At 28.6% G+C, this 27499-nt stretch overlaps 1 protein-coding gene and 1 pseudogene across 1 annotated transcript; one reads left to right on the forward strand and one right to left on the reverse strand.

Moving 5' to 3' along the window:
• The first annotated feature begins 248 nt into the window (after nt 1-248).
• On the forward strand, nt 249-4901 carry TBL2 (trichome birefringence-like protein (DUF828)). Its single transcript, XM_028056308.2, has 5 exons — nt 249-1571; nt 3284-3476; nt 3561-3751; nt 4015-4173; nt 4369-4901. The coding sequence occupies exons 1-5, from the start codon at nt 901-903 to the stop codon at nt 4712-4714; spliced, it is 1560 nt and encodes a 519-aa protein (XP_027912109.1). The 5' UTR covers nt 249-900; the 3' UTR covers nt 4715-4901.
• A 392-nt stretch (nt 4902-5293) lies between these two features.
• On the reverse strand, nt 5294-6060 carry LOC146888480 (early nodulin-36A-like; annotated as a pseudogene).
• Between the last annotated feature and the right edge of the window lie 21439 nt (nt 6061-27499).

The following is a 27499-nucleotide window of genomic DNA, read 5'->3' on the forward strand; positions in this document are numbered from 1 at the left end:
GTGTCGTCATCGCATTTCATGTTCTTTGTCGGTGCTACCGTTACCCATCACAAATTTTTGTAGCCTTTCGGTCACGCCACGTCTCATACACTTCGTGTTCGTCACCGTTATTTCTTATACCTATTTTGCCCTTTTCTCTCTGCATCCACCGAACTACCCTTCCCTTCAAATCTCAACCTCTTTCTACATTAATGCACCCTCCAACCTACCATTTTGGATCAAAACCACACAACTTATCAACTTATTCATAAATTTCATCAAAAAGTGTTAACTTCACCTGGGGCTAGGTTTCAATATGGCAAGTTATACCTTCCAAATTCACTTTCCCAAACCAATTTAGTATTTATTTTGTGTTTTTACAAAAATAATATATTAAAGGATTATAGAAAAAGCAACATCTTTTTACTAATTAGAGAGATACTTTCCTAAGATTTAGAACTAAATCTAGAGAATTTCAATTCATCACATTTTAATTTGAGTTTAATTGAGTCAACCTCATTGTCACATTTTTATTTTGGTGTTTAAGGTAAGTTAATGGTGCAATGTACTCCAAAGAACACACACAGAAAACCCAAAATGAGGAGCATAATGCACAATGATGAAGGGACACTTCACAGTTACTAGTAACAGCAATAGTAACACACTCTCAAACTTGGTTCATTCTTTCATGTACACACATTGCACCCTACAAAGGTGCACACTTTACAACCCTCTTTCTCTCTGTCTATGCTCACGTTCACTCTAACTCTCACACCCTTTTTCTCTTTTCACCGCTTCATTCAAAACCGCTTTGATCGGTGAACCACCAAGCACTTTTTGTCATTGTAGTTCTTGTTGGTGGTGTTGCTCTTTTTGTTCTATGCCTTGGCTTTGTTTTTTCTTGTTCCTGTTATCTCCACCATGGATGCTTCTAAGAGGCTTGCATTCTCGGAACCCATTATGTCTCAGAGAAGAAAGGTGGTTTCAGGTTTCAGTTTAGGCGTTGGAGTTTCTCTTATTTTTCTTACCGTTATCTTGCTCAACAACACTTCACTCACTGTTCCCAAGGTTCAACTGTTTCTCCAAGGATCCGATTCCAATTCTTCCTTTTCTTGGCGTTTTCCCTTCTCGGCCCGTTATTCCAATGGTTCCGCGAGTTCTCTGCATAGGGCTGAAGTGAACGTGTCGAGTGAGGGTTCGGAGAAGAAGACCCTTTTGGGGAATCTCACTGGGGATCAGAAAAATGCAAGCTTGCATGATGGCCATGAGGAACATGAAGATTGTTGTTCTTTGAAGAATGTTACTATTTCAGGGAAGGAAAATGGGCACGTGGGAAATTCGTCATGCAGTGTTGATGATGCTTTGGGAAAGTGTGAAGAAGGGTTGGTTAAGGCAAGTAATGTCAGTGTTGGTAGTTTGTTTGAGGAGTGTGATATCTTTGACGGGAAATGGGTGAGGGATGAGTCGAAACCTTACTATCCCTTGGGGTCTTGTCCTCTCATTGATAGGGATTTTGATTGCCATCTTAATGGGAGGCCTGATAATGAGTATGTGAAGTGGAGATGGCAGCCCAATGGGTGTGACATTCCAAGGTATGATGATGCTCTTGCTGTTCTTTTCATCAACAATAATTAAGAAATGTTGATTTAGAATGGGGGAATGCAATTTATATGTGTTAATGTGTGAGTGTGAATGTGGAGTGAGGTAGGTTCTATGCGATTGCAATATTGATAACTGAAAGATGAATGAATCTTGCCAGCTAACAGTTTGTATGAAGGATTGAAAACATAAACTTGGTCTTCCTTAATTTGAATGTTAGATGGAAAGCTTTTAAGATAGGAAAATGTAGAGGAAAGGGAAAAGGATAACATAAAGAAGAACGAATAGAACGGAAAAAGAGTTCATTTTCATCAGTATGAATCATAGGTCTCAGGATGTGAAATAGTACTTTGGTCCATGGAAATGTGCCTCATTACATTGATGTGACCAATTCTGTGTTTATGCTATAAAGTCATTTGCCATTTTCATGATGAGAGATAGTTGAAGGAGTAAGTTAAACAAGTTGAACATTTAAGGATTGAACCATACTATATGTTATATAAGAGACGAAATTGTCAGTGCATGGTCTAGGACCACAATGGTATTTTGGTAGTAGGAAATTACAATATAAGTAATCGTTATTTTAAAAAGTAATTAAGTAGGTGAATTTATGGGTAATATAAGACAATTTTAAATTGAAAGAAAAGCTGTCACATAACCACCATTTTGAAGGGGAATAAAAATTAGTCTAAAGGGAAATTTTTCCCATACACTGCCTTTCCAGTTTTAAAGTAAATGAGGGTAATTGTTCCTTGACCATCTTCTACCTCACCCTCAGTCTAAAACTCTACTTTTGGAGTACTAATAATGGTGAGTAGGGTTTGGATTATATTGTTTAACAGGATTAAGAGATACAGGCTGATATAATATGGAATAATCTGCAATTATAGTCTGTGAAACTCGGGCAAGCATGGGTGATTAGGCATCTTTATAACCTAGTTTATTTTTCTTATATTTAGTGAAGTTTAGTGTTTTAGCCTTAGTTTTGGTTTGTAGTTACTTCAATTATCAAACTAGTGACACCCATTTTAAACCACCCATTTTAAACCATACAATATATAAATGCTTATTGCTTAGGTTTGTTAATTATTGGTGTCACCTCAGTTTCAATGCAAAGGATTATGGGTGTCAAATTGTGAAATGGTACTTTTACCACTTGAAATGTGCCTCATTAGAGTAATGTGTGCAATTCTTTCTGCATATTATAAAGTCATTTTGGTTTACTCCAGACAAGAGATAGAAAAAGGAGCAAGCTAAACAAGTTTGAATATTTATACTTTATGTTAGACAAGGGACACAGTTGTGGGCAAGGTACATTGTCGACGACCACAATTCTTGTTTACTTGTGTGAAACTACAATATAATCTTTACAAAATACTTTATCTAGTGATCTACAGGCAATGTTGAACAATCTGCAACTTGAAACTAAGGCAGGGGAGGGAGATTGATTAGGGATCTTTAAACCAAGTTTATTTTCTTATTTTTGGGGTAGTTTAGTGTTTTTAACTTAATATCAAACCTAGGACAGCCATTTTAAACCATACTATTTCAAAATCTCATTACCTGCGTCAATTTTTGGAATGCAGTTTATGTATTTGTTGAAAAACTTCACTTAATGCCAATTGGTTATAAGTTGAAATCTGGCACATACTACATATCAATACTTGTGCTAATGTTTTTTAACTAACTATTGATGTCACCTCAGTTTGAATGCCACTGATTTTCTGGAAAAGTTGCGAGGACAGAGGCTGGTTTTTGTGGGGGACTCCCTGAACAGGAACATGTGGGAGTCCATGGTGTGTATCCTGCGTCAAAGTGTCAGGGACAAGAAGCGTGTTTTTGAAATTTCAGGAAAAACAGAATTTAAGAAGAAAGATGTCTACGCTTTTAGATTTGAGGTAAGTTTATGTATTATCCATGAGATTTTCCCGAGTATGCATCTTGTAATGATATCTCATTGAATTTTTTTCCCATATTTATAGGATTATAATTGTTCAGTAGATTTTGTTAGCTCACCTTTCATTGTTCAAGAGTCAACTTTCAAGGGCACAAATGGGTCCTCCGAGACATTAAGATTGGATTTGATGGATCAGACAACTACCACGTACCATGATGCTGACATCATAGTCTTCAATACAGGCCATTGGTGGACTCATGAGAAAACATCTAGGGGGTGAGTTCAGTCCACTAATTAACATTGCCTTCACATTGTATATGCCTCTGTATGGTTTTATCCTTCCTTGAAATCTGTAGATTAGGTGGTGTTACTTGATGATGTATAACAACAAAGTTTTAACACGATCTCTGATTCAACATTGTGCATAAACATGCCTTGTAGTGCTTACATTTATCATATATTTTCAGCCTCAAAGTGCTTACCGTATGTAATCCTCATAATCACTAAGTAAGGTTTTTGATTTTTACGGTATTTTACAGAGAGGACTATTATCAAGAAGGCAACCATATATACCCAAGACTCAAAGTTCTGGATGCATATACAAGGGCATTGACCACTTGGGCTAGATGGATTGACAACAATATTGATGCCAATCGAACTCAAGTTTTCTTCAGAGGATACTCGGTCACCCATTTCAGGTATTGATGTTAGGAGTCTGAACTTGCTACTGTTTGAAATACAACATGCAATAAATGACGCTATAGTGGGATAAACAAACACAAAAAGAATTGCTTCAACAAATGTTTTACTAGTTATTGTATGAATTACAACTCTTTTATCTATACTGATTCATATTCATCAAAGTATTCTTATACTGGCTGATATGGTTTCAGGGGTGGGCAATGGAATTCAGGAGGACAGTGCCACAAAGAAACTGAGCCAATATCTGATAGAAAGCACTTGCGCAAGTATCCTTCGAAAATGAGGGCTTTGGAGCATGTGGTCATCCCAAAGATGAAAACTTCCGTGATATATATGAACATTAGTAGACTTACAGATTACAGAAAAGATGGGCACCCCTCTATATACAGAATGGAGTACAAGACAGCAGAGGAACAAGCTTCTGCTGAACTACACCAAGATTGCAGTCATTGGTGTTTGCCTGGAGTACCTGATACTTGGAATGAATTACTCTATGCTTCTCTGTTGAAATATGGTAAAGGCCATTGGAAAAGTTGAGCCTAACTCCTCAAATTCGTTATGATTTCTCATCCATTATACATATTCTTCAACACATGTATATCATTCACTTGCACAATTGTCATAGTGAAAACCACGAAAGCTGTAAAATTTGTAGATTGAAGAAAGCTTCATTTCATTCGCTTTGACTAGTTAAAGAAATAGAAGGATCAAATTTGTTCCCCTATTGAACCACCAAAATTTCGCTTGTAAACGTATAACAATAAATGCGAGGGATACATAACAAGAAACGTGGACTTGGTTGAATTGAAATGATTTCTACCATTGACTTAAACTTCAACAATTTTTAATCAATCATACAAATATATTTACTCTTGACATTACTCACTTGTATGTATCAGGTGTCTGTGTAAACCATTCCTACCAAGATTTATTTTTCTTTTCTAGTACTTTTGGGACATAAATATCTGTTTGTTAGGGAAGCCTTTTTTTTATATAAAGAAGGATAAGCTAGTTACCATTGAGTTGAGTCCCTTGAACAACAAATATTAGAAACAGCAGAAAATGCAGCAGTATAAAGGGAAAAAGGGTGAGGTGAGGGGTCATGGGACATTATCATAAGAAAAAGTACTATGAAGCTTTTCTAGTAAAGTTCAATAAAATACAATCCTAAACTTTGAGGAACTAGAATTGTACTCTTGTTTTATTTCTGATAAGGTGATAACTAACAACACAAACAAGCATGGAAAAGGAAACACACAGAATGGGAGGGGACAGAAATGGAGTGAAGTGATGACAACTATCTCTACCTACTCATCTGCAGAAACTGAAGAGAGAAAGGAAATCTAATCAGCTGCAAATTGAGCAATTGGGACAGCAAAAGTTGGTACCTTCTGAAAGGAAGGTCAACTTTGTTTATTACATTCTACAGCAAAGAAGAACTACATAATGAGCAATACACAGCCATAGAGACCCCAATGGAGTCCATTGCCTTTTTGTGACTTGCCGGTTTGCCTGAGTGTAGCCAAAGCCTCTCCTCCTTTGGAGAATGCATATCTGCTCCTGCCACTCACAGAATGATGATCAGAGAAGCCAAAGCTAAGCACAAGCAAACTGTTGAAAGTGGGGGAGTGTGAAGGGTAAGGACCCTCTCACACTCCTTTCTCCCCATGTTCTTCTTTAAGAACCATGGATGGATGCTTGCCAACAAAGCTTCATTCTCACCAGATTCAGGATTTGATAGATTTTGGTGAAGAGGGTCCAAAGGGCTCTATAGAAAACTAGTGGAGAACTTAGTCTCTGACCATTGTTTTAAATAGTTGATGATTGAGAACTAAGACCTGTTATCATCACATCATCTTTTCATTATCCATTTGCTTCTTACTTTTCTATTTTAAAACCATCAAAAGTTGCAATATAGAAACTCATTAAAAAAACAAAAAAACAAAAAATAGAACAGAACTGTGGTCATTAAAAAACTTCTCTTTGGTTTATTGAATCTCAACCTTAACCTAATTTTCTAACTTTTTCTTGAATCTCAATCTAACACTAACCTGGATAGACCTGACCTAACTGTATTTTTTTTACCCTCTTTTTCTTCTACTGGTTTACAATGGAAGGAAGTTTTCATGGCCTAACCTAATTTCATTATCTCATTCTTTTTCTCTACTATTAAGTTGTACTTGGTTTATAATATGCTCAAATTGAATTTGAGATTTCCATTTTGTCTTTCACCAAATATGACATTTTAGGGAATTTAAAATTCAGTACTAAATAGTGTCCACAGAAGATATCTGATTGAAATACAAAGGATATGAATGTGAAAGAGTCAATATAAACTTTAAAACATGGGCACCCACTCTTTACTTTTTCATTCGTGCTTGACTTTTGATGGTAGGAGGCTTTTATTGAATCTCTGGATCCACTTAGGAGACTCAAACCCCACTTTGCTTCCAAAAATTAATTCTATATCTTCTTAATGAACCAGTTAAATAATCCTTTAAGTACTTGAATAAAATATTATTTAACACATGCTTTGGCCTCCAAGATATTAAACACGTTTGCACTTTGAAATAATTGGAAATTTGTTACCAGGACTTGTGATAAGAAGAATTCATCACTGTTTCAAATTCCTAACTCTCTCACCCAAACCACTCTGTTTTCTTGTTCTGTAATTATATTTCTTAAAGTTTCCAAATACCATGATTTTGATTTCAGAGCTAAAAATAATCTTGGCCGTGTATGTAGCCATGCTGCACTGTTCACATCTTAGTTGTTAATTGATCCCTATCATGTGTCTTCTTTTCATAATTTCTAGGGGCCAATTCAACTTTTGAAATTAGAGTGATTAGTGACCTCTAAGAAGTGAAGTTCTGTATTTTATAGTGAGAAAAAAAAAAGTAGCAGTGAAAACTTAGCTTGAACTTGTGTCCAAGAGTCATTTCTCTTTCTATAGCTGGCTTTATAGATAACCCAAAATTCTTGAAACAATGTTGATGAATGATACAAAAAATGGCAGTGATCTCCTTCTCAGATATGCATACAATGATAGCAGGTAGATAATCCATTGAAGCTTTTGGTTTGCCTCTTCTTCAAGCAAGAAAACAAAATTGTTATCGCTTTTAAGTCAGTCCCCTTTTGGAATCTTTCTATGCTTTTTATTTATTACCTCCGTAGCCACTTATATTTGTATTTGCCATCAACATTGCCTGTTACACTGAATGATATCGCAATTCACAGCTTCTTTTAGTGAACCTTTATTTGTGGCCATTGGTATCAAACAACAAACCCATTTAATTAACTTGGTCAAAGAAAAGTAAATTCAAAAATCAAATCTTGTATCATATTTAATCTTAGAAATCTAAACAGGAGTTGAAAGTTTAGCATTCAATAAAATAATAAAATTGGGTAACATATGTTTAAATATGAGTGAAAAATCCCACATCGAGTATTGTATAAAAAGAAAGTCCTACAAATTCTTGAAAATACAAATATAAGTTTAAGTTTCACCTTCGTTAAAGATAAAGAAGAAAAGTTAATTATCATATAAGGATAAAAACCTATAATTAAAAAGAATTGAGTATCATACAAGGACGAAGATTCATAAACTTATTATTTGAAAATTTTTTATTGAAAATGGTGTTAGTTCTTTATGTGGATTAAACTCATGTTTCATTGGTGTTATATATCTTTATTGAATCTCCTTGAAAAGACTCATCAGTAGTATCAAAGACAAAAGTTTGTCTCAACAACCAACTCAGATGAGGTATAACATGAGTGAAGAATTCTAGAGGTGAGAATTTTTATATCGAAAGTTTTCTTGATAAGGTTTTGAGACAAATAGTCTCACGTTGAATAGAAATGAAAAATTGATCGTATAAAGACTAAGAAGTATAAAATATTCATAGTTACCTTACACACAATATGTATTTACATTTTACATTCACAAATTTCTTATTAACATGTCTATCCATCAATTACACAATTTAAATTCATGGTAGCATGAACTTGATTCTTCCCAATTTAACCTATCTAGTGTTAAATGAATTCAATTTTTCGGAAAAGTAAGTTGGATTGTTGTTGTTCCCTCATAAATCATAATACACACTATCATTGTTGTCCACCACTTAAAATTAGACAAACCAAGCCCAATGGAAGATGATTAGTAGTATCTCTAAGCTGGTTCCAATTTTGCAATCAATTTTTGGGTCCCTTGTGATGCAAAATTTCCAAACTTTTACTGTGAGTTCAGTTTAATTTATGTTCAAACTTGAATGACTCATCAAGTGGCCATCATGGTAGTAATTATAGATGTTGCCATCCAATTTCCACATGGCATGGGAAGTTGTAGGACAAGTGACCTTTCCATGATGTGGTTTCAATTTGGAATCAAACTTATGGGCCCCTTCTCATTATTTTTGGTCCAAGATCAAAACTACTATGCCATGTACTTGTAAATTTCATAGTTTGATTTTCATCTACAATTTCTTGTTTGTGGACACACCCACCAAATGTTGGTCAAATGTAACCATTGTAGGTACTAGGTACCCTTCAATTTGGGAGGTGATGCTATTCCATTTTCCAACAGTGCAAAATCTATTGTCATAATCTTCATTGATTTTGTCTTTTGATATAACATTTATACTTTTTCTTGAGTGCCCCTTCATATATTACATGTGGTAAAGAGAAGATTCCCAAATTTCTGAAACTCAGTGGCTCTTATTTGTACCCTTAAGATCTCAAAAGAACAAAATAAATGTTTTAAAAAGAATGGTTTATGGTCATCACCCCACTACAAAACTTTTGGATGTAAATTCTAATCTTCTAAAATAATATTAAACTTGTTGAGTTCTGCATGGTTTTGTATTTAAAAGGTGTATTGGTAGTTGAAGAATAGATGACATTTAAAAACCGTTGTTGTCTTGATTATTAAATGATATAAAATCTTTAAATATGAAAAAGAAAATTATACTTATTCATGGAATTGATTTTCTTATCGGACATTCTTTCACTTGTATAAGGAATAACTATATGCCAATGGTAAAATCATGTTAGCAAATTGTCCCATTTGTGTTTTGAATTGTGAAACTTCACAAAATTAACATTATTATCAATAACTTATTTATAGTTTTTAGTGCCTGTGATTAGTATTATTAGGAATATAAATGAAAAAGGATAAGTAGCTTTATATTTAAAAAAGTACGAATTATGATTTGCTATTTATTGTTTTGAGCAATTAAGTGGTGTATTTTGTTTATTTTAACCTATATCTCTTTAGATTAAGGGTGGAAAGTGAAATAAAAAAGGAAGAAAAGAAAAATAAACATAATAAGAAGAGAGGTTGCTTATATTAAGAGAAAGAATATAGAAATCAATAAGAAATGAGTGATTTTTTTTAAAATAATTTGATTAATATAGTAAAATAAACAATAAATATTAATTTAATAATTTAAAAAATTGTTAAAGTACTCTTAAATTAATATTTAAAAAAAAATACAACTATAATACATGTTAAAGTAAAATAAAATTAAAATTTCATTATAACGTTAGCCACAAATCAAAAAGGAATATTTAGACCAAAGACATTTTAAATCTATCCTTCAACTCTAATATGATTGAAAAAAAAAGAAGTATAATGGGGTTTAGCACCTTTGATGTTGAGTTTTGGTGAGAAAAAAAGGGATTTTGATAAAGTGTTGTGGTTTTGAGTGGGTTGGAAGTTGGAAACTTGTTATATAAGTAAAATAAAAGTTGGAAATAGTTGGCAACTCAAGCAATCAATTTTTGGAAGGCTTGTGAATTATTTACACAATTAGAAGAAGCATTTAATGTAATAAGCCCAAACTGTGCATAGAGGTTTTCATCTCTTTTTCTTAAACAACAAAAACAAATCCCATGAATCTCACCATAAAAAGATACCACATTTTTCTTTGCATGACCCTCTTCACTACATTCCAAATTTGACAAATAAAGAAAATAAAGTATAAATTATTAGTGTTGGATGAAAAGTAATAGAAAAAATTACAACTATAATAAGAAGAGAGGTTGCTTATATTAAGAGAAAGAATATATTTTTTTGACAATAAATTCTATATTTTATACTAAATTTTTTTGACCATGTTTTGCAAATTTCATCACCTTTTATAAGAATTGAGTTAAATTTATTTAAGAGCATAAGTGACTTAAATAAGATGAAAGTTTAAATATTTTGTTCGCTAAAGTTGAAAAATTTATTAATAGAATATTTATCAATTTAAATTTTATTTAATAAAAAATACTATTTCCCTAACAATCTTTTCAGTGTTTTCTTTCTAGATTTTTTATACATTGGTTCTTTTTTTATAATTATTGATTTGGTCTCTTAATTTTTTGGTTTAGTTCAATTTTGTTCCCTTATTATTGGTTAGTTTAATTTAGTACCCTAATTATTTAAGATGGTTCAATTTGATCATCTTTGTTAAGTTGGAGTTAACACTGTATCCGTTAAGGACATGTGTCAAGCCGTAAAATTTTTAATTTCTTTTAATTTTTTAAAATTTTTTTTTCAACAATTAATAAACTGCCACATGTTAAGTTACTGCTTTACCACATGGCAATTTACAATCATAACATGTTAGTTCAATTTAGTACCTCAATTCTTTAAAACGATCCAATTTTGTCCTTTTTCAATTTGAGACCAAATTAGTAAATAAGTATAATTATAACTTTTATATATATATATATATATATATATATATATATATATATATATATATATATATATATGTGTGTGTGTGTGTGTGTGTGTGTGTGTGTGTGTGTGTGTGTGTTAAAATAATTATTTTGAATTTATACATCAAATCACTACACTTAAATCTTCAAATTTATACATCGTTTTAAAAAAAATAAAAATTTTACAGCTTGACACATGTCTTGTACGAATACGGTTTTAACTCTAACTTAACGGAGAAGACCAAATTGAACCATTCTAAATAATAGGAGTACTAAATTGAACCAACGAATAATAAGGAGACAAAATTAAACTAAACCAAAAAATTAGGAAATCAAATCAGTAATTATACCTTCTTTTTTTTTTTTAATCCAAGTTTTCCATAATGATGCCAGCCAAGAGGAGAACATAGTTTATAAATCATAATTTTGTATGGAATAAATTTTTATTTGTTTTTTCTTTTTTTGGAGTTTTGGATTGGTTGAATGTAGGATGATAATGGGTTGGGTTGGGTCGGGTCAAGTATAGATAGTGTCTATTCGTAACCAGATCTGTAACAAAAAAATTCACCTGTTACCCGTACGGATACCCGTTTAAAAAATGTCCACAAATATTTAAGGAAAAATATTTTAAAATATTTTAAAATAAAATTTAATTAAAATTTCAAAAAATATGAAATAAAATATAATTTTAATTTTAATTAAAATTGAAATTAATATAATAAAATATAAATTAAATTTTAACTTTAATTAAGTTTAACTTAATGAAATATATATTAATTTTAATTTTTTTGCATGTAATAGATACTCATGGTACAGATAGTATGATACCCACACTCGATCCGTTTATAAATATTTGTGGATACTAACTATACGTCGCAGATTTTATCTAAGAATACCCACAGATACAAATATTCTTGTCATCCCTGGTTACATGCCTAACAATGTTGTTTGCATGTTGTTTTATTAACAAAATGAATCCCTTATTAAGATTATAGTAGTACCTTTGATTTGATTGATTAGGATTTTCTAGGAATAAGTTTGGACAACTTTTATTAAATAAATACTATAAAAAAAATTTAAATAACAATCAATTTAAAGGCTAAAAATAAGATAGAAAAATTTAGATAATAATTTATTTGATAGTCAAAGCATCGGTAACTAATGTTAATGATCAATTTAGAGTTTAATTCATAAACTAGTTATAACTTTTTTTTATTCATGATAAAGACTATTTTAGATACTAATAGTTTTAATTTATAAACTTGGTATCTAAATTAATTACAATAGTGATTAATTATTTTTTATTTTTAACATTAATTATTATTTAAAGATTTTTTATAGTGCAAAACTTGTTCAATTATCTAGAATTTTAAGGGAAGTTAATTAAAATTTGATAGCACCTTACGCTAAAAAAAATATGAATTGTGTGTGTTTGATTTGGTCATAATGACGTTTTTGAAACGTAAAACTATATTAACATTAGAGTTATGAGATTTAAATGGTGAATCAGGGGTGATTTTTATTAAGTAAAAATCTCTCAAAAGAAAAAGATTATATACGATTCAAATTTTTCTTGGAGCAAGGAAGGTATTTCCTTAGGTGAAATTTTTTTAATTAAGTTAAAATGTCGAATAAAACCTATTTTAAAAGGTGTTTCTTTAGTTAAATGAATATAGTTGTTGTTGTGTGTGTGCATGTGTAGAAAATATTTAATTATCTTTAATTGGTTTGTTTGATATTATTACAAAAATTGTTATATAAAAAATGTAATTATGAATGATGATTTGTGAACCGTAAATTGATGTGATTTGAGGTTGATAATAGAATGTTGACATGATGTTTATCAAGGAGATTATTGTAAGTGGTGAACGTATTGAATTTAGGAATGTTAGGAATGTGTATAAAATAGAGATTATAAACAAATCCGTTTTTATGGATATTGTTTGAATTTGTTTATGTTTTGACGGGAATTTTGGTATTGACTAGGTATGGGATGAAGAATTTTCGATTTTTTCAATTGATTATTATGAGGATGGGTATGAGGATGTACATATCTCCGTCATAATACCCGTTTTCGTTTAAATTATTAAAATATTCACAATTAATTAAGAAATCTTATATATATAATTTCTATTTTGGTTAAATTACTCTTTTGGTTCTCTATTTGTCAAGTAATATCAATTTGATCCTCAAGTTTTTTCGTTGTCTCAATTTGGTTCTCATTTTCTTAAAAATGATTCAATTTGGTCCTTGCCATTAATTTTGATCAGACGATGTTAAAGTCAACGTCACGTGTCAATTTCTGTTTTTTTTTTATTTTTTTATATTTTTCAATTTCTTTTAATTTTTTTTTTAATTTTTTACATATATCACTTCATAGTTGTGTCACATGTCAAAATGATACAATTTGGTCCCTATAATTTTTTTTTAGTTTCAATTTAGTCTCAATTTTTTTACAAATGAAGCAATATTGTCCATTTTTAAATTGACACTCAATTTAATTTTTGTATACAACTTATAATGATATTCTTAATAAATTTGACATTTTTATTAAATATTTGTAGAATGACGAGTTAAAAGTGACTAAAAAAAAGGGTCAAAATATCATTATCCCTTTAAAAGCATCTAGAATAATCAGATATTGAACATCGTAGTCATTCAATTATCGATGATGTGAGTACATTTTGATTTTTTTTCATATTATTTATTTAACTTATATTTCATGGCAACAACTATTGTGACTAATATTTACATGACAACATGAGTATGTGAATGAATTTATTATCAACATAGGGAATGCTTAAATTTATGGTTTCATCGAGCCTCGGTCAACACAAAAGTTTGGAAATAAAGAGATGGAATATAATATCTACATTCACCGATAGATTCAATAATCTCTTTAAAGAAAATTTACATGGCGCATTTTTTCAAGGCATAACTAAAAATTACTAAATTTACATGTTATATATATAATATGTTAGGTCTTATTGACAATTGATGCTTATTTGTCCCACTTATAATATAGTGGTATGGTTTTGTTCATTATATAAAAAGACAACTGCAAATATGAAAGTTGTGGTAGAATGGTATCTTTTAATTCAAACGTGCATTGTAATTTTAGCTTAATATAATGCATTGTCTTAGACGGTCAATCCACTCCATCTTCACATAATCTATGTTGGATTACTCCTAAGGTATTTAGTACTTCAATCAAATTATTATAATATTTTTGTTTCGCTTTTCTAATCAATTAACTATGTTGAATTTCATATATTAGAACACTAGACAACATGAAAGTTATGAATGAGATTATTATGTCAAGCATTGAATGTGGATCATTTGTGTTAGTATTGTTGATTTTTAGGACGAGGTATTAAATCAATTTAAATAGTTAAATAAATTAGATGTTTCATATATGTATTACGAAAACTAATACTTATTTTGTATTTTAAATATTCTCAAAAGAAGATTTATTGGACATTGACATAGTTGAAGAAATTCGTTAAAAGTTGGCCAAGTATTTACTAATTAGAAATTAGTAATTATTATGATTTAGAATTTTTTGTGGTATTTAGAAATTGTGTTGTAGCTAGTTTATTTTGAATTAATAGTTATGGATACTATGGTTTTTAATTGATTTAAGTGTTCACTTTGTTTTTAGATAAGTTTTGGTATTTGTGTGGATATATAAACCGAAAATTAGTTTTATGGTGCACTATAATGTTTCTGATTGACGATTATAACTTCACATTGTTCCAAATTTAGTTGATTTATTAAAAAAAAAAAAAACTTATATTACATTGGTTTTGAACTTACGATGTAATAGTTATAGTTCCGCAGAAACTTAGTATGATCCGTATTTTATTATCTTGAAATTAAAAATAAGTATTTTTCAATTTAATTTTTAATCAGCCGTATTTTTTTAAAATTTTCATTTTTATAACTATACTATTTATTTTCAAATTAAATTATATTTTATTTTCATTTTATATTGATTTGATTCATCGAAAATATAATAAAATGATTTGATTTATATGATAAAATTATCATATCTAAAAAGTATTTATCCCCATACTTAAAGAGTTGTATTAGCATTTCAAGTATTGTTCTAATAAAAGCTTTTTCATATTTCACGTGATGATAAAATCGTTCTAATTTCTCTGTAATTCATTTTAGTCGTCCTAAATTTCATCAACTAATTTTATTTTAAATCATGTTTTTTTAAATGAAAGTTATCACTCTTGTTAAAATGAAAAAAAAAATGTCCCTATATTTTTAGTGAAACATTAGTAATTTATTTTTTATATTAAATTTACTGAGACGTTTTCTCATCATGACACATTACCATTTATGTATAATCGTTTACACATGTTACACTAATTTAATCCTTAACAAAACGATATTACACTATATAAACTCATTCGTATCCGATAAATACGTTAAAAAATATAAAATAACGACGGAAAAATATGCTTACTGACATTTAAAAAATGTAATTTTAAGTAGTTTAAATATGATTCAAACAAATGGACACTTAGACTTTTCCAACACCCTCATAGAGGTCCAGGAAGAAACCATGGATTGCAAAAAGTAATCTCTTGCATGTGTTTGGAGTATAAATAGAAGTTGCAAATGGTGAAATTAATGGCCCATAGTAGCCTTTGGGCCCAAATTTAGGTACCTTTCATACAAATTCGGACTCTGCCCTCAAATGAGGCCTGAATCTTACCAAGGTGATTCTTCAATTTAATTTCTTTGGTACCATTTACCCTTCAATTTATTTTGGACCCGTCTCTTTTATTTCCTAATGGGAATTTTAATATTTTGGAATATTTATTTATTTTGAAACAAGAGAAAATGAACAACAAAATTTAAAGGATGTGAAAAAATTAGGATTAAATATGTTTTTGTCCCTAAAGTTTCAGTGAAATTTAAAATTGGTCCCTCTTCGAAACTTTTGACCAATTTAGTCGTTCATCTTTAGAAATGTATGCATTTAGTCACTTTAACCCAATTTTGTTAAGTTTATCTAACGTTTCAAGCGCATTTCATGATAATATTTAAATTATTTACATCGTTTGACATATTTTCTCTTAAATGTTAACTCAAATATTATCATAAAATATGCGTTTGAAACTTCAAATAAACTTAACAAAAATAGATTAAAAGTACTAAATTCACGCATTAAAGATAAATGACTAAATTGGTCAAAAATTTCGATGAGAGACTAATTTCAAATTTTACTAAATTTTGGGAGACCAACAACATATTTAACCCAAAAAAATTAACGCATACGTGATTGACAAAAAAGGTCTAACCAAGGATTTTTGAACCCTCACATATGAGTGTTCCACCATGAGTGGTTAATAACATAGAAATGAAGACAATGCTTAATGATCTGCTATATTCTTCGTATATCATTGTACGATTGACCCTAAAATTAGACCCATGAATGGACTCTGCCCTCAAATATGCTATATTTTTATACGAACTCTTCGTATGTAACTTTCATATAAAATAAAAAAAAAAATTATTTTATAATTTAATTTCAAAAAAAACAATTTTTTTTATAATTGTTGAAGAATGAAGATGATATTTAAACCGAAAGAATGAAAAAAAAAGGCTCTTGGTTAGGGTGTTTGCAAGAAAACTAGAGTGTATAGAGATTATTAGGGCAACATAAAACCCTTATAACTGTTGTGTGAGAGCACTTTAGGTATTGAAATGACCTTACACATACACTTACGCTACGAATTGATTTTCGTTGTAGTGAAGAAAGTGAGAGTATAAAAGAAGATTAAGATTTGAAGATCTTCATCACGTCAACCACTTACCACTATTCCATGCTTTTTCTTTCACAAACCAAAAAGAAAATAAACATACCCATAATTCATCCATGACAAACATTTGACATTTCTCTCGATTGCACTATGATTCTCATTAAGTTGTATCCAGTTGTACCATTCATATCATTAAAAATATTTGTACCCTTTCACTTGTCCTTTATCCTAACAAATTATAAATCTTATGTAAAAAAATTTGTTATTTGTTGTGTCTATATTGTTATCGTTATGGGACCACCATTATCACCTACTAATGTATAGTCTCACACTCAAGATATATATGTTTCGACATAAAAGGTATTAAAGATTCTATATCGACTAAAGATAAGACGAGTTTACAGTATATAAGTAGATGCAAACTTCACTTTACAATCCAGTTTTATAATCTTAACAAATTCTCGTACAAATAATATCATCCGATACAATGTTTTAGAGGTGGTGATGATTTTGTTAGAATTCCTTTTTGACGAGCAAGAGGAGAATGAAGAATAATTTAGAAAAGCATGAAGCATGCATCTTCTTCTTGTTGTGCTTTAGTTGGACAAAGTTGTAAACGAATCGATTAAATTAAGTAACAGAAAGTTGGAGAAGTTCATAGGCTAGTACCCTAAACAATCGTTTTCGAAAAGTCAAGAACAATGTTTGGAAGTTTGATAATGTGCAATAGGGATAGTTACTGAACACACTTGTAGAACTATGAAGCTACGACCTAGAGTTCCCATTAATTGAATTAGTGGGCTAAAATGCCAAACGCAGCTTATCATGTCAAGTTGTTTAACCAATTAATGCTATGCACCACAAGCACCCTTGTCGGCTCTTATTTATATGCTCTACATCTTCTTCATAACCCACATTAATTCAATTTTTTCAATGCATATTCATTGTGCTATCAGCATCTTTATTATAAACAAACTTCTCTAAAGCAACTAATAACAAACATTTACACCTCGTTTTCATTGCTAGCTTCTCTTTTTTCGAACACACCACCTAGTTCTTTTTTTCATTTTTTTTGCTTTTGAGTTTGACTTATGATCATGATAACTTTCTTTACTCACTCACTAACTCACACTGTTTCGGGTTATGGTTTATGAATCTTTTTTTCTTTTGACCAATCTCTTCCTACGTTTTTTTTAATATCTACTAATCACAAAGATCATGGTTTTGAATAAACAAAGAAATTAGAAAGATCATGATATTGAATAATCTTTGACCAATAATTGGGGTATTGTTGCATAAACACGTGTCACCACTATTAAACCTGAAAAGGCTCGATCATTCTTACACTCGTGTATATTATATTAGGTTAAATTAGTAGTCGGATGGTATCACTTTCATTTAAATGTGTCAGTTTGTTACCTGCTTTTAAAAAGGTATCAACTAAATCCTAACTTTTTAAGAAATGTCTTAATTGGTCCTTTTTCAGCAAAAAATTATTACTACCGTTAATTATACTGATATTTAAAATGACTACAATGACTTACAAAATTAAGTATTGATATTTATATTAAAATTTAGTGGTAAAAGTTATGAATTAAGTTAACAACTTTAGTAATTTTTGTCTGTAAGAAACCTGATTAAAACACTTTTTCAAAAGTTGGGACTAGATTGACACATTTTTAAAAACGGGTACCAAACTGACACATCTGAACAAAAGTGAGCATTATCCGACTAATTAAGTAATTATATTATATATGCTAGTCATTTAATTTAGTTATGAATTAATTTTCTTTTCTGTGTAGAGTTGTAGATATCAAATAATGTTTTTAAATATTGAAAATGAAAAGAATAAATAGTTATCAGTTGGAGGAGTTTTATTAACTGATAATTATCTTGTTTTAAGGTACATCACAAACATATATCTAAATTGACTTGCAAATTATGTATCATTATTTAAGCTATCCTAAAAGGGAATAAAGCAAAGGTGAATAAATTAAAAAGTGAATAGAAAGTAAGAACAAATCATACGTAAAGAGATTATCCAAAAGGGACGAAATTAATACTTAAACATGCCAAAAGATTTATCTTTTGTACATATGAAGACAAAAATCTACAATTCAACACATTTTTTAGCCTTTAGATATCGGGGAATGAGGAGCTTGGATTTGGACCACATTATATGAAAATATACACTTACATCAACAAAAAGAGTTAATGTGTTAACATCTTGTCTTTTTCTACGATGTTACTCTCATGCTCTTCTTTTTCTAATGGAAAAAAAGAATATAGACGGAAAATTCAATTAGAATTTTTCTTGTCCTTTTTTTTATGAAACAAAATATATAGAGATAGTGTAAATTAAAAGAAGGGTGTGCGAATTTTCTTAAAAAGGTACAATCAATAAATGCGACACTTACATTTAACTTAACAACCAAAAGCTAGAGAGAAAAAAACATATGTAAGAACAAAAAAGAAACTATTTATAAATTTAAATTATAAAAATAATGTTATTAATTTTCTTGATATATCTAAGACATCGTATGTTTTAGAACGTGTGCTTTGTTATCATTTTATCTTTAAAAGACATCTCATAGAATGGAATGATAGATGGGTATTTAAACTGTTATAGACATCAACATCTAACCTATATGAGACTATTGAACATGGTAGAAATATATATAAAAAATAAATTAGCTTTTACCCATAGTTCTATTTTTTTTAAAAAAAGTGCCGACTTATGGTTAGTGATGATCAAGGACATGTAACATAAAAAACTATGAAGTCAACAATTTATAGTCATTACTTGATAACATCAATACTCAAAATGTTATACATGTCTATGTAGATAAAATTTAAAGACTATTACATTCCTTTAAGATTGTATTTCAAAATAACATTTTTTAAACATCTAAAAGTATTTCAAAATATGAGAAATAGGTTTGACATAGTTTTCCAAAAGAAAAATAAAGACAAGTGTTCTATACATAAGGAAAATAAACATTTTTTTTCTTTCAACAGCACCATATTAAATTTATAGGGAAATTAGCTTCCATAAGGAATTCTTCTATACATCTCTTTTTATATTTAATTCTAGCCTAAAGCCTCAACCCTCTCAATACCATTTCAATTATGTCTTAACATGTTCTCAAAACACATCACATAAATTTTATTCAACAATTTCTTACATGCTAACAATTCAAAGGCTTCATCCCCATACAATCATACAATACACCAAAAACAAAAACATGTTTGTACCAAAAACAACATAGAGCATAAAAACCAAAACCACAAAGTTACGTTGAATTAGACTCCCAAATGATTTCAATATTTTGTAGGTTATAAACTCTCAATTTCAATTTAAAACATTTTAAATGTTTACCTTTGATTATCGGTTTGATGACCTACTATAATAGTTTTAGTACAGTCCACAATTTAGAGGTCCATTTGACCATTGGTCATACATTTCAACTAATAGGACCATATAAACTCTAATTTGTGCATAAAAACATTATGTGCAACCAAGAGAAGTCACATGCACTCATATCAGATTGAAGCTCAAAGGAATGGAAAAATTGACTTACCTAAATAAAAAAAATTGATCGGGAACTTTCATAGTATTCGTCATTGTCAAAAGAAGTACTTCTACGGTTTTTAATCTTCAGAAAAATGAAAAATAATCAAGCAAATTGAATTGAAGAGATAAGTAAAGTAAAGTAAAGAAAAAAAATAGGAAAATAGTTTAAGAGATGGTTGTTGTTTTAAGAAATGAGAAGTCTAACTTCTTTTTTATATAATGTTTTTATAACTTAAACTTCTAAACATATATTGTTCTGGGTTCTCACGTACCAGAATGTTGATATCTAACAAGACTTTAAAATTAAAATTAGTCCCAATTTTTTTCAACTAATTGAAAAACCAGTGAGTTTCTATCATAGCAAATTGTTATATACACTACTGTGAGAAACTACTAAGTTTGTACTTTGTAACATTTGTTATACACTAACATACTCCATTAATAATTTGCAGGCTAATAAAATCAAGTGGTTGTCTATTTATGAATAAAAAACAAAAAGGTTGGAAAAAATTATGGGCGATGAAAGGGAAACTATGCACGTGCACTCCGAAACTGCACACAAGAAAGCTGAACTTTTTTTCTTTTTAGATATTATTGAACACATGAAAATCAGAAAAAGTAGAGTTTAGCCAAAAAAATGTTATATTGTTTTTACTCAATTTTCATTTTTTTTTCACCATATTACTCGTGTTATTTTCATTTCACTTTTTATTTTCTTCTTATAACAAAATGAATATTAAAAACTCATTTGAGCATAGTTTTGTCAACGAAAATTATGCTTCCATGATAAGTTTTATACACTATATTGATAGTATTCGCCAACACCAACAAAATTAGTTTCGTTGTGATGGTGAAAAGCATCAAAACATTTTGATAACAATTTTTTTTTTTCCTTTATGCACTACCTTTTCTCACTATTTGATTATTATTTTCTTATAAAACATCTTCTTACTTTATTTTGTATAGTGTTACAATATGATTTTTTCATATGGTGATGAAATGGATGATCATGTATCAAAATTGTATATTTAAATCTTTCACGCATCCACAATTATGAAAACTGACATTATAAAAGAAAAATATTTTTCTAAGTGGGATCTAGTTAAGAGAGCATAAAAAGGATAAAATTTAAATAAAAATATTTATATATTTCATATTATTTTGTTATAAGAATAAAACTTCATTTATGTAATTCAAACAGGATAAATTGACATAAAATTATCATTCGTTATCATCGAATTAAGGCTTTAATTTTAATCTAAGAAAAAACTACGGTTTGCTCATTCTTATAATATATTCATATTCATATTTCTTTTTTTTATTCTTAAATATATTAATGTTTTATTTTTTTATTCTTAAAAAAAAATTCATTGACATGAAGTTTTACAAATAAAATATTTTTCATTGACATAAAGTTTTACAAATAAAATAATTTTCATTTACATAAAGTTTTATAAAAAAAATTATTTCATATTTGATATAATGACTCTAACATGATCTTAGACAAAAACTTTCATTAAATAAGTAATAACACGACTAAGTGAAGAAAGGGAGTTAAGACAATACACAAGTATATAAACTATGCTTATATACGTAAAATTCCATCAAAAAATATTATAAATAAGAAAATATATACACATATGCATTCTTTATTTGTAATCCACACAAAAAAAAAAATCTCAAATAACATGATTGTAATATAATAAAAGATAATATATAATCTTATAAGGTTATTCTTATCTCAATTAAACTTCACAGCTTCATTTTATAAAAAAATTATAATAGAAAATAATTCTTACGAAAATTTTTAGTTAGTTTAATTGTTATAATTGTTTTTATAATAAATAGAACCTCTAAAGTTGTCTTTATGAATACATATAGTATCTAGTGATGGAAAACGTAGAGTGAAAGTGATAAGGAAGTGCACTTTGAAAAAGGTTTGATGGTGAAGAGAAATGAGGTATTTAGATTCTCTAAATTTCGGGATAATTTAAAAAATGGGGATCCTCGTTTTGTGGAATTTGGCACCAACATTATGCCTATATTCCACCGCCCCAAAAATCCTTTGTTCAATTCATCTCCAAGTTAACTAACTACCCTGTTTCTTTTATTTTATATTATATCATTTTTGTAATTTTACTTATCTAAAAAATATTTTAGTCTTTCTATCCATAAATTTTATATTAAAGTGTTATCAAAATTTAAACATGTGATTACATATTTTAATATGAAAGTACGAAATTGAAGTTATCGTATAAAACATGTAATTAACAGTTATATACGTGATTTCTTCGGTCTTCATACTTTTTTTTAATCAATTTCACAAAATTGTTTTTTAGTTATTCAATATTTTTAAAATTTTAAATCACCTAAAATGTTTTTTTAATCTCTTATTACCCACTTTTATTCGGATGTGTTAGTTTGATACTCACTTTTAAAAATGTGTCAATTATGTTCTAATTTTTGAAAAAATATTTTAATAAGGTCCTTTTCAAAAAACAAATAATTGACAGTTAGGAATGTCAAAAAATTTCGTACCCACGGGTATCTGCGAATAAAACTCGTAACAGATAGAAGGTGGATATTGTAAATAGATACCCGCGAGTAACGGATACGAATATTTTTTATACCCGCATGTTAACAGGACGGGTATCATAGTATCTGTATCCGTGGATATCCGTATCCGCTATACTCTAATTTAAATTAAATTAGAAGAAATAAAAAATAGAAATATTTGTGTGTGTGTGTGTATGTGTGTTACTTAATAGACTATTAGTATTTTGATAATTTAAACGGAGACGAGGATAGAGCAAATATGAGTATTATGGCGGGTATGGGAATAAGGTGGATATGTACATCCCCATCCTCGTTCCCATTTCCCATACTCAATGGAAAAAACCCGATATTTCTCATACTCATATTTAGTCAATGCGACGATTTCCCATCAAACAGGGACGGTTCGGACTATACCTACCAGAACAGGTTCATTTGTCATCCCTAACGAAATACTAGTTGAGTCACGATAATCTCACTCCTGTAATCCCTCTTCAATACACTTCGACTACATAAAGAGTAGTATTTTCTCTTGAAAATAGTCATTGAGAACCAAACTTATCATTTCCAAACTAAATCAAACATAAATAATTTAAACAGAATATCATACCCAACCTATATGTTCTTTCAACCTCTCAATTTTGCACTCTTCAACAATTTCACATCCCATTTATATCACAATCAGTCATAATGAACACAAAAAACCCATAACAGCTTAACATAATAGTTTTTGTTTGTTTTTTTTTTCAGCTCAATGTCTCTCATTCTATAACAAAAAATTGATGCACCTATCCCTTTCACCAAGAATCATTTTCTTCAATATATGTTAGTTCCAAATTTATTTATTTATATTTTTTTTCAAAATTGTGAATGGAGTTTAAGGGCTCAAAGTGAATTTTTTTTCAGTTAAGATTGTTATGATATGTTTTATTGTTGATTTTTGTTAAATTGATTTTTTTTTAGCTGAATTGATTTGGTTCAGATAGTCTAATTTGATTTATTTGATTATTATTTTGAACTAAAATAAGGTATTTAAACTATAAAAAAAAACTAAAGTGGCATAAATAATAAAATTAGAGTGTTCATTCAAATCAGTTTAGAAATTATTTTTTTCTCCAAAATTTACTGTTATTTAAATTTTTTCTTAAAGTGTATCCCGCCTTTAAAAAATCACTTTAAAAACTTGTCCGTATTCAATAAAGAGTAGAGTCCCAAATTTATAAACAATGAGATCTACCGAAGGAAATAAAACGGATAATGACATTTGAAAAACAAATAAAGAATGACTCACTAAAATTAGAGGTAATTATAAAAAATAATTTAATTTAAGCCAAATTTAATTGTACTAACTAACTTTTAATTAATAATGTCATGTAGAAAAATATGAAGTAAAATAAATAAAATTCACTAAATTATTGAATCGATTTAATAAGATGTTGAATCGTATTTCTCTTGTATAGAACCAAATTATGACAGTTCTGGAAAACCCTAAATCAAAACCACACAGTTAACAAAACAATTATCTGTGTTGCTGCATCATCATCAAGTAACCTGTATAAAGAAACATAGATCCCCTCAGACTCTTCCGAGACAACCTCAGTGAAGAAACTATGTTCAATTATTCAATTTTTCATGTGTGTGAAGCTTTTCATTTTCTCATATTTCTCTCACCAAATTGTCTCACCTGTTTGTAACATCCCACAAAACAAAGGTTTTGCAAGTAGCTTGTGAACAGAAGCAGCTATATTAGTTTCATGTGTAGACATTAGGAAGAACTACATAGAATTTGAGGCATGCCATGCACGGCAACACCAACCAAATTAACCACAAACTCATCGTATATATGCAGTACTTCTTGTCCCCTTCACAGCTACGTACACTGCACTTTCATAGTTTGGCTCACTTTTTTATCGTCTTCTTCACTTTGATGCAAACCTTTCTCTTTATTTCTCTATATGTGTGCTGTATGGATTTTTATAAATTGTAGATGTGGTTTATATTTGAAATAAATACATGCATGCATGGAAAATATATGTTTCATTCACTCAATAATGAGACCTACAAGCAAAAACACACACTTTTCGTTGAGTAAAGTTGGTTTAAATCTGAAAAAGTATGAGTTAGATGTAGATAAACACAAAATTACTATACAATAAACTTTACAAACAAAAATAAACTATGTACACTTTAGGGTAATGTTTAGATTTGTAAAATAATATAATTCTAGTTTCTGAAAGCAATGCTATGAGATTACGAACAAATAACGATTCATTCAAGATATCTATCTGCTTATATTTGGTTAAATATATTTTTTGTCTATTCACTTTAAGTGAAAATTAGAATTAGTTTATATTCGAAACTTTGACCTAATTTTGTCTTCTAACTTAATATATGCGTGAATTTAGTCTTTATAACTAAATTTTGTTAAATTTATTTGACTTTTTAAACTCGTTTCTCAGCTAATATTGAAGCGAAAATGTTATAATGAAACTTATTTGAAACATCAAATAAACTTAACAATATCTGGTTATAAAACACTACTAAAAAAACTCATATTTCCTGCCAATTTTGTTTTAAAATTTTTTTTCGTAGGAAATACTTACAAATTTTGTTGTGAAAAAAAAAATTGCAAGAAATTGCTACCAATTTTCTTGCAAAATATTTTGTATAAACACTTTTCGCAACAAATTTTGTAGGAAATACTTGAAAATTTTATAATTTTGTAGAAAATGATTATCCGCGAAGGAATTACCTACCAATTAAAATTCTACCGAAAAAAGTTTTTTCTTACAAATTTTTTTAACAAATTTACAAGAAAAAACTTATGTAATATGAGAATTTTTAGTAATGAAAGGACTAAATTCACGCAATTATAAAATTGAAAAACTAAATTAGATCAAAATTAAAAAAAAAATTAATTTCAATTTTCACAAGGGATAAAAAATATTTAAGTCTAACCTTTTTAATACATTACTATTATATTAATTAGATTAATTGAGCATGTTACCGATCAGGAATTTAAAATAAGTCTGAAATTTTACTTTAGATAAAAATAGTAAAAAAACTGATATATAAGTATAATCACTCATAAATTTATTATTTTAAAATTTTAAATTAAAAATGGTATCATATAATATCTTACATAAACTTATTTAGAACTCATCAAAACAAAATCTCCAGCCCATTATTCATCCTATGACAGTCCTTGTTGAAGAAGGTCTGCATTTTGTTTGGTAAAACTTAAAATTGTTAATAATTAAAAAGATTTTGAAGTAAAGGCAACCGTGTTTTTCTTCTTTTTGCATATAAAAGAACCAAATACCATTATAAATAGGAATTTTGGTTTTTAAATGAAAACACTTTTTTAATTTTAATTTTTCTTTTTGTTACATTTCAAAACAGTTTTATCTTTATCTGATCTTATAGTGTCATTTAGTTTAAATTATAAATGTTCATATCATATTAAATTAAATATATTTTTCTACGCTACATAAATTAAAGTTTTAATTAATTATAATCCGAATTCATTTAAAAAATGAATCTTTGAAACATTATATAAAAGAGTATGCATTTTAATTTTAAAGTAATGTAAAAGTGTTATCTTTTTAATTTATTTTTATATAGTGTAATAAAATATTTATTCTTAATAAAAACTATATTTAAATTTTGTTTAATTTTAAAATTTTCGATACAACAAAAGAAGGATTTTAACATTGCCTTTGACGCCTTGTTTTCTAAACTTAAACATTACTATAAACTAAAGTTGATAGTAAAAGCTTTACAAATCAGTATATAAATTTTCAATTTATTACACATACAGGATTACGTTGGTATATTTTTTATTTAAAAATATATCATAAAATATCTTTGAATAGAAATTGTATATTTCTAAATTTTATAAAATTAATATATTATGATTGGATTTACCCATTCTAATGAAATTTTAATTAGGTCAAATTCATAGGAAACTCCATTTAGAATTTCAATAAAACATACGTAACAAAATAGAAATAAAACCCAAATACTCAAAGTAAGCTCATTTCATATTTTACTTTTAATAAAAGTGATATTATTAATCTTAACTAATATTCGTTGAACATCATTAGCATGATTATTAACTGAAAATCACTTGATATTTTCACTACAAGAAAATATTTTATTAGTAATCAATTTTAGTGATTAAAAATTGTTAATCACTATAGTGACAAATTTAGATATCAATTTACAAAATTAGAATTTATTAGTTATTAAAATAGTCACTAATATAAATAAAAAATTATAATTGGTTACTAAATTTGTCACTAATTAATTAGAGAGCAATTTAGTAACTAAGTTATTTTGGTAGCCAAAACTTAGGTAGCTAAATTTTAGTAACCAGTTTTTTTTGGTAGCCAAAACTATGGTAGCTAATCCTAAAAACCAATTTAGTGACCAATTATAATTTTTTATTTATAATAGTAACTATTTTAGTAACCAATAATTTTTTTACTTTGTAAACTTGTATTTAAATTAGTAATTATAGTAACTAACAACTTTTGATCATTAAAATTGATTACTGATAAACTATTTTTTTGTAGTGTTTATTTTGAATCTACGTTGATAAAAGAAAGTGAAATGAAAAATGATTTTATTATTATTATTATTATACTTGAATTACGCATACATGTGATGATGGAGAAGAAAGAAGAATGCAGTGAGTCGTGAGGC

Source organism: Vigna unguiculata, chromosome 2 (genome assembly GCF_037176805.1).
Source record: "Vigna unguiculata cultivar grain cowpea cultivar isolate G323 ecotype 2 chromosome 2, ASM3717680v1, whole genome shotgun sequence".
Taxonomy (NCBI): domain Eukaryota; kingdom Viridiplantae; phylum Streptophyta; class Magnoliopsida; order Fabales; family Fabaceae; genus Vigna; species Vigna unguiculata.